The sequence below is a fragment of the Otolemur garnettii genome, unplaced genomic scaffold, assembly GCF_000181295.1.
Source record: "Otolemur garnettii isolate 467f Iridium unplaced genomic scaffold, OtoGar3 scaffold00055, whole genome shotgun sequence".
NCBI lineage: Eukaryota > Metazoa > Chordata > Mammalia > Primates > Galagidae > Otolemur > Otolemur garnettii.
The window spans coordinates 7,432,674-7,442,370 of NW_003852450.1; the positions used below are offsets into that span (position 1 = coordinate 7,432,674).

At 39.3% G+C, this 9,697-nt stretch overlaps 1 protein-coding gene across 1 annotated transcript in view; it reads right to left on the reverse strand.

Annotated features, from left to right (window-relative positions):
* IPO9 (importin 9) overlaps window positions 1-9,697 on the reverse strand; it is a 51,480-nt gene that overhangs the window by 9,188 nt on the left and 32,595 nt on the right. Inside the window, exons 14-15 of the mRNA XM_003792277.3 lie at window positions 7,693-7,852; window positions 500-726 (exon numbers count right to left, since the gene is read on the reverse strand). Of these exons, the coding sequence (XP_003792325.1) occupies window positions 500-726; window positions 7,693-7,852 (387 nt within the window). The remainder of the gene's footprint in view (window positions 1-499; window positions 727-7,692; window positions 7,853-9,697) is intronic.

Genomic DNA, 9,697 nt, shown 5'->3' on the forward strand with positions numbered 1-9,697 from the left:
CCCGGGCTGGGGATTCAAACCCGCCACCTTAGGTGTATGTGGCTGGCGCCTTAGCCGCTTGAGCCACAGGCGCCGAGCCAGTTCCAAATTTTTACTGCTATAAAAAACATCTGATGAGTACCTTTGTTCATAAACCTTTGTATGTATCTTTCTTCAGTATCTCTTTCTAAATTATAGTCTCCTCTTTAAGGAAGTTTTTCTTCAGTTGCCAAATTTCTGTATTGTATCATCAGTTTTGAACTACGCATTTTGCATATTAGCCCTTTATTTACTAACATTTTCTCCCTGGTTCTTATTAGACAGCAAATGCTTTAGGATAGGTACTCTACTTTTTAATGCTGCTATATTTATAGCATAAGTCTATTATTTGCTAAGTGAAAGCCACATTCTTTGTTTATGATGCTAAGATCATCAGATCAAGGGAAACTTCCACCTAAATTCAATAGCTACCCCCTTTTCCTTTGGTGTCTCTCATAACACACTGCCCCTGGTGGCATACCATTACTGTACTTTAGGAAAATGGCGATGGTGAAGGGGCAGATTTTGCTTTCCATGCTTGCTGTGAATTCTGGGTCTACTGTACAAACGATGCATAGAGTCTCCATCACCAGGTTGAGAACTTCTGAGCTGAATTGGGTTGCTAGGTGAATTAAGCCATCAAGGATGCTGGGGAGGAAGGGCTGGAGCACGTGGGTACTCTCTGAGACTTTCAGTTGGTCACAATAACTAGAGAAAGGTAAATAAGTAAGAATTATTCAAAAGCAAATCTCTCAGTTCCTGGTTTTTCCTATCATTCTCATGTGTTACAGCCTTTATATGTGTAGTTTTAGAAAGCTAATTCTGGACTTAGGTAGGTCTTTCTATCTTTCTGTGGTACATTATATCAGTATCATCATTTCTATATTCTCTAATTTACTTCTGCTTTCATTTTTTTTTTTTCCTAAATTTCATCTCTTTCCCTGTTTGGCAAATCTTAGCCATGTCATTGCATCCTTATTATTAAGGTATTAAGTTAAATGCCTTATGACTCCTAAGATAAATGCTTTAGTCACATTTCTAAGATTTAGATATATATATATTTTCACATTATTTTCTAAATAGTGTCAACATCTTTTTCAATACAACTGTTATTTAATAGAAGACTGCTTTTTAACCTCCAAGTTATAAAAATTTTGAATTTTTAATTGAGCTTTTGTATCCTAAAAATGAGATCAGTTTATATAAAAATTCAATGTACACTTAAAAAACTTGGTGTATTATATGTAAGGTTAAATGGTTCTATTATACTTGCCTCTTATTCAATAAAAATATATACTGAGTGCTGCTTCTTATATCCAAGGAGACATAATGTTAAAAATATATTAGCTTGTGGGGAAAGACTCCATGAAGAAGACTGCCGTGGCAATTGCAACAATAACAAAAATAAACAAATGGGACTTAATCAAACTGAAAAGCTTCTGTACAGCTAAGGAGACAACAACCAAAGCAAACAGACAACCTACATAATGGGAAAGAATATTTGCATATTTTGAATCAGACAAGAGCTTGATAACTGGGATCTATAGAAAACTCTAATCCACATGAAAAAAGCCAACAATCCCATGTATCAATGGGCAAGAGACATGAATAGAACCTTCTCTAAAGAAGAAAGACGAATGGCGAATAAACATGTGAAAAAATGCTCATCATCCCTAATTATTAGAGAAATGCAAATCAAAACCACCCTGAGATACAATCTAACCCCAGCAAGAATAGCCCACATCACAAAATCTCAAAACTGCAGGTGCTGGCATGGATGTGGAGAGAAGGGAACACTTTTACACTGCTGGTAGGACTGCAAACTAATATAACCTTTTTGAAAGGAAGTATGGAGAACCCTCAAAGAATTCAGTCTAGACCTCCTATTTGATCCTGTAATCCCATCACTGGGCATCTACCCAGAAGGGAAAAAATCCTTTTATCATAAGGACACTTGCACAAGACTATTTATTGCAGCTCAATTTACAATCGCCAAAATGGGGAAACAGCCTAAATGCCCACCAACCCAGGAATGGATTAACAAGCTGTGGTATATGTACACTATGGAATACTACTCAGCCATTAAAAAAACTAGAGACTTTACAGCCTTTGTATTAACCTGGATGGAAGTGGAACATATTATTCTTAGTAAAGCATCATAAGAATGGAGAAGCATGAATCCTATGTACTCAATTTTGATATGAGGACAATTAATGACACAGTGGGGGAGAGCAGAGAGAGAAAGAAGGAGGGGGGGAAAGGAAGAGCAGAGAGGGAAGGAGCGAGGGTTTGGGATCTTGGTGTGTGCCATACCTTTTGGGGGCAAGACATGTTTGTAAGAGGGTCTTTACCTAACAAATGCAATCAATGTAACCTAGTTTCTTGTACCCTCATTGAATCCCCAACAAGAACAACAAATATATATATATATATACACACACACACACACACACACACACATATATATATAGGCTTGGCACCTGTAGCTCAGCGGCTAGGGCACCAGCCACATACACCAAAGGTGGTGGGATGGAGCCCAGCCCAGGCCTGCCAAACAAAAATGATAACTACAACAAAAAAATGGCTGGGCGTTGTGGCAGGTGCCTGTAGTCCCAGCTACTTGGGGGGCTGAGGCAAGAGAATTGCTTAAGCCCAAGAGTTGAAGGCTGCTGTGAGCTGTAATGCCACAGCACTCTACCAAAGGTGACATAGTAAGATGCTGTCTCAAAAAAAAAAAAAAAAATATATATATATATGTATATATATTGTATATGCTTGGCGCCTGTAGCACAGTGGTTATGGTGTCAGCCACATACACTGAGGCTGGCGGGTTCAAACCCAGCCAGGCCAGTTATGCAATAATGATAACTGTGACAGAAAAACAGGTGGGTATTGTGGTAGGAGCTGTAGTCCCAGCTACTTGGGAGGCTGAGGCAAGAGGATCTCTTAAGCCCAAGAGTTTGAGGTTGCTGTGAGCTGTGATGCCATGACACTCTACCAAGGGCAACAGAATGAGACTCTGTCTCAAAAAAAAAAAAAAACTGGGCTCTGCGCCTGTGGCTCAAGTGGCTAAGGCGCCAGCCACATACACTTGAGCTGGCAGGTTCGAATCCAGCCTGGCCCGCCAAACAATGATGGCTGCAACCAAAAAACAGCCAGGCGTTGTGGGGGGCACCTGTGGTCCCAGCTACTTGGGAGGTGAAGGCAGGAGACTTGCTTGAGCCCAGGAGTTGGAGGTTGCTGTGAGCTATGATGCTATGGTACTCTACCCAGGGTGACAGCTTGAGGCTCTGTCTCAAAAAAAAAAAATTGTATAAATCTTTTATTTCCGTTTAAAATGACCATAAGTTAAAAGGCAATAACCTTTGTTCCTGTATGTTGGAAGAACAAGGTATAGAAACAAGGCCCTCATCAAGTATTCAACAAATGGTTTTTCTTAATTGTGCTTCAGTGTCTTATAACCATATGATTTTTTGTCAGCAGACAAAGGTCCACAATGACCAATAAAACTGTGAACTTTGATCTCAGATTTGTCTATAGACTTTCTGATTTTTGGCCTGTAATATCCTGATTTTCAGTATCACCTTTTTCTAACTTAACTTCTGAAGAGCTTACGGGGTATGTGACTTTGGTCAGCTCTCAACTCAGTAAACTAGGTCTTCAATCCATCCTCCACCAGTGCTCAGCTATCTCCCCTCTCTACTTCCTTTCCTTTCTAAGGGCTTATATTTACTTTGCCCCAGTAATGAATTTGAAACTGGACAGTCTGATAGATCACAGACATTGCACCATCTAACCAGATCATGATAGATCTTGTATCCCCTGTTAAGAAAGTTTGGACTTTATTTTAGAAGCCAGTGTTTCTTTTGAACAAATTATTCCTAAGACCCAATTTTCCCCTTACTGTGCCCCAAAGTCTTTAAGGAAAATTGACACCCTCAGATGATGCTGTTATTATTTATAACATGTGCCTTCGTGTACCACCTGACATAATATGACTTTCTTTTTAAGTGCCTGTATCTCAGAGTTTGAAGACCACAAATGGGAGCAGGGTTTTAACTACAGGATCAACAATATCTGTTTCTCTTTTATGAAGAACAACTTGATAGCTCAAATAATATGAATCGCAGTAACGTAAGGCTGGAGATTAATCAATTAGGATCCTGCTGTTCTAATTCAGGCAAGAGAACAATACAATCTAAGGTAGTAGCAGTGGAAGAGAGGGAAGAAGAGATGAGAGGATATGGAACCAAGATCTAAAAATATAAACATCTGCGATCTCTACCTTTATTAAAATGGGGAATACAAGATCTCTGTCTTTAAGTTCAAGATCTACAGATACCAGACTTCGAGCTTTACTAAAACAGAAAATACATGTAGGGTAGGCTTGGAGGCAGTAAATAGTAGGCTCAGTAGTCAATATGTTGATTTTCAGGTACCCATAAAATGTACATCCTAGAATGCACAGTTTGTAGTGGATGTATTAATTTGGAGAAAGTCTGGTATAAATATGATTTGAGAAATATGACACAACTAAAATTACATGCTACCTGATATGTTATTTCAGAAATTATTTAATGCAGTTTGCAATGGTACATAAACCATGACATGGAAGAATAAATTTAAAATTGGAGCAAAAGAAAAAAAGAAAAGCAAGGTTGTTTTGTTGACTATTAAAAGGATGCTTATGATATTAGAAAGAACAGTTATGATAATGTGATAAGGAATAAACCAGACTACAATTGGATAGAAAACAAAACAGGAAATGACCAAATGGAGAAACTTGGCTGTGACAAAAAGATAGCTAGGATCTCTTCATAGGATAGTTATTAACCTGGGATCTACAGATAGAATTCAAGGGATCCAGGGTTTGACACTGTACATAAAATTTTGTAAACATGTCTGTTTCTCTGGTTTGCATAGCCATAGCTTTTGTCATCCTTTACAGAGATTTGTTACAAAGTATACCTTTTAAGAAAACCAGTACTCATTGCGTATATAGTATAGGAGACCTGAACATTAATTATTAAAAATAGAAATTTTCTTTATAGCTGTTCTGATTATAAAATATAAACTTGTTGTAAACAAACATTTTAAATACATAAGGGAGAATGAAAGTTCTCTGTACTCCAATCTTCCCAGGGAGAATCAATATAGATAGGCATGCTTGACAGATTCTGCTGCCCTGGAAAATAATGGACTTGTTTTGTCCAAAGTACCTTCACATTCACCAAACTCCCCTCATACAACAGCAAACATTTCTAAAAAATCACAACACAAAGTGGAAAGATCTCTATCAACCACAAATTCAGAATCTATTTTTTTAATTATTACCTTGGGCCATTAATACGCAGTTTCAAATGAGATAACACATAGGTTTAATGATTTTGTCCTTATTTAGTTAGAGAATGCTTTTAATCTTGTACTGACACTAGTGACAGGGGACATTCTTTTTTTTACACTTCAAGAAATTAATGCTTCCAAAGAGCTTACATTTTGGGGAAAAGAAAAATAATTAATTAATGTATATATATGAGATCAAGTTTCAGAAAGACCAGAAGCTATCCAGGCAGTGACCATTGGCTCATACCCTTGAAATAAAACTTATATCTTAAATAGGTTAGGGCTCTCTCTTCTCGGACATTTAGAGTGACCTCAGAGCTTTCTGAAAAGCTATACTTTGTTTCTTAAGATGGTACTTTTTTTTTTTTTTTTGGCCAGGGGCTGGGTTTGAACCTGCCACCTCTGGTATATGGGGTCAGCGCCCTAACCCTCTGAGCCACAGGCGCCACCCCTTAAGATGGTACTTTTTAATTATTTGATTTTTATTGATTGAGACAGAGTCTTACTTTGTTAGAGTACTATGGCATCATAGCTCATAGCTCACAGCAACCTCAAGCTCTTGGGCTCAAGAGATTATCTTGCCTCAGTCTCCCAGGTAGTTGTGACTACAAGTACCTGCCACAATACCTGGCTATTTTTAGGGATGGGATCTCACTCTTGCTCAGGCTGGTCTTGAAATTCTGAGCTCAGGTAGTCCACCTGCCTTGGTCTCCCTATGTGCTAGGATTACAGGGGTGAGCCACATGTCTGGCCTTTTTTTTTTTTTAGACAGAGTTTTATTATGTCACCCTCGGTAGAGTGCTGTGGTGTCACAGCTCACAGCAACCTCAAACTCTTGGGTTTAAGTGATCCTCTTGCCTCAGCCTCCCAAGTAGCTGGGACTATAAGTGCCTGCCACAACCCCGGGCTATTTTTTGTTGCCATTGTCATTGTTGTTGGGCTGGCCTGGGCCAGGATTGAACCCACCAGCCTCAGTGTATGTAGCTGGTGCGATAACCACTGTGCTATGGGTGCTGAGTCCATGCCCTTTAAAATTATTTTAGAGGCTCAGCGCCTGTAGCTAAAGAGGTTCGAATACAACCCTGGCCCGCCAGACAACAATGACAACTATAACCAAAAAATAGCTAGGCATTGTGGCGGGCACCTATAGTCCCCAGCTACTCGGGAGGCTGAGGCAAGAGAATCGCTTAAGCCCAAGAGTTTGAGGTTGCTGTGAGCTGTGATGCCATAGCACTCTACCCAGGGTGACAGCTTGAGACTCTGTCTCAAAAAACCAAATAAATAAATAAAAATTATTTTCGAGCTTTTTTCTGCTTCAGCTACATTACAGCACAAAAAGATGAGCCTTTGTTCATGGTTTAAGATTAAGCATTTAATTAACAAATACAGATAGAACAGTTCTTCAATGTTTCTAAAGACATATATGGCATCTCAAAAGGTATAATTATGTCTCAAAATATAAGAAGACAGGGCAGGCAGACATTTGGTAGTTTTTAGGATTTAATCAAGATGCTTAAGTTTGGATCTAAAAATATTCTTTAAAACAGCTCCCCTCTGGTCTGAGTAGGAATATAAATGACTATTAGTCCACTAGTATACTAGCTTGAGAAAAAGAGAGGTCAAGTTGGGGGAAAAAATAAGCAGTTTTTCCAGGTCACATTACCTAAATTTGGCTTTTGGTATAGATATGATCAACCAAAAAAAGCTGGTATTCATCAATTATGCAACCCTATGCAAGTTATTTATCTCTTAAAGCCTCAGGTTCTTCACTCTTGAAAGAAAAAGCTGGCCTAGATGATTTCAGAGCTGGTGTGAATTTAAAAGGATAAGGAGCAAAAGGGAACAGGGTATTTTCTGGACATGTAAAAGCCATGTAGCTAGTATAGTTTCTTTTCCCATTCTATCAACATTCACCCTAAGGAAGATTTTCAGCAGGAATTTCTAAGCAACATAATATACTGGACAACTGTGGTTTTGGACGTCTACCCTGAGTAATTTTCTCTCTCTTTTCTGTTGAGACAGAATCTTACTTTGTCACCCTTGGTAGAGTGCTGTGACATCATAGCTCACAGCAACCTCAAACTCTTGGGCTCAAGCAATTCTCTTGCCTCAGCCTCCCAAGTTAGCTGGGACTACAGGCATCCTAATAATGCCTAACTATTTTTAGAGACAGGGTCTCGCTCTAGCTTAGTGGTCTCAAACCTGTGAGCTCTGGCAATCCACCCACCTGGGCCTCCCAGAGTGCTGGGATTACAGGTGTGAGCCACCACACCTGGCCCTGAGTAATTTTCTCTTAAAATAATTCTTATCACCCTAGGGGAACATACTTACCCCCAGATGGCTCTCACAGCAGAAATTCGAACTGATGGAGGTTGTGTCTCATGAAGACCACTAACTGTTGCCTGTAGGAACTGCTGGATCAGCTCAGGGGACATAGCAACAGTAAACCGACTAGCAGCCCAAAGTGCCCGGCCCAAGAGGAAAGGAGACACTGTGAGAAAGACAGCAATTAGGGGCTGGACAATGAAAGTTCCTATTGCTTGCCCTTTCTCCCTACCACCACTATTCCTCAACTTTTCACAAAACTAGATGCTACATAATATACACAACTTATCTGAGAGAAAAAGCATAACTTATAAGATAAAAGCAAATGTGTACTATGTGGTACAGAATCAATTTCTAAGTTTCACTTTTCACTATTGGCAAAGTAGATCTTGAATATTCTTAGATCAGTGGTTCTCAACCTTCCTAATGCCACAATGTATTTTTATTGTTAAAAAGGGGTTGTGACCCATAGGTTGAGAACTGCTGTCTTAGACTAAAAAGACTTTACCAGCTCAGTTCCCACTTTGAGTTTTCATTATTCTTTACTTGCATTACTAGTCTTCTAAATGTCTTCTCCACTGCTAATTTCTTCCTATTTTTGTACAACTATTAGAACATTATAAATCAGCTCAGCGCCTGTGGCTCAAGCGGCTAAGGCGCCAGCCACATACACCTAAGGTGGCGGGTTCGAATCCCCAGCCCGGGCCCGCCAAACAACAATGATGGCTGCAACCAAAAAATGGCCGGGCATTGTGGCGGGTGCCTGTAGCCCCAGCTACTTGGGAGGCTGAGGCAGGAGACTCGCTTGAGCCCAGGAGTTGGAGGTTGCTATGAGCTGTGATGCCATGGCACTCTACCCAGGGGTATAGCTTGAGGCTCCGTCTCAAAAAAAAAAAAAAAAGAACATTATAAATTACAACTCTGATCATGTGATTCTTCCATTTAAAATTTGTCAGTAAATTCCATAATCCACTAAAGAGCACTTTAGTCAGTATCATAGTCAAGGCTTGCTAAGATCAGTGATTCTAGCATTACCTATGATTTCCTTTCATGGTTGCTAAACTGCAGCACATATCCCCACACAGCAGCTCACATCTTACTTTGCTAACTGTGCCGTGGTTATACAAGAGCCAACATATTCACCTTTCCTTGCATTACCTAATTCAGGTGTCCTCAAACTGCGGCCCACTGGGTATTTTTGCCGCCGCTGCCTGTCCTGCTTAGCAGCCAACTCATCCCAGGGCCCACAGTCCAACGGTCTGAGGGACAGTGAACTGGCCCCCTGTTTTAAAAGTTTGAGGACCCCTGACCTAATTGTTCTCTTGGGCTAAAGTAATCTTAACTATCCTGTGGAACTATAATCCTGCCTTTACCTTTCTTACATGTCATATATTTTATTTGATATTCTAACCGGCAGTGTAAGGATTACTATATTCCCTGCCTACTGAGGAGAGACTATAATTATTCAGCCTATTCTAGGACTTAATTTACTTATTCATACAAGAAATATGATGTAGTTGATGAGAATCACTGAGCAGAATCTACCAAATTGTGCCAGTTAAATAATTATATAATGCAGATGCTCTTCTGATAAACCCATCATAAATTCAAAGTACTGTTAATCAAAAATACACTTAAGTTACTAAACACTATTGTTTAGCCTAGCCCACCTTTAATATGCTCAAAAATACTTATATTAACCTATATCTACACAAAATTATCTAACACAAAGCCTATTTTACAATAAAGCATTGAATATTTCATGTAATTTATTAAATACTGTACTGAAAGTGAAAACAGAATGGTTATATGGATATTAGAGGCATAGTTTCTATTAAATATATGCTTTGGACCACAGTTAAGTAAAAAATCATAAGGTGAATCGTAAATCAGGGACTGTTTGTAATTTTATTTATTTATTTATTTTTTTGAGACAGAGCCTCAAGCTGTCCCCCTGGATAGAGTGCCGTGGCATTATAGCTCACAGCAACCTCCAACTCCTGGGCTCAAG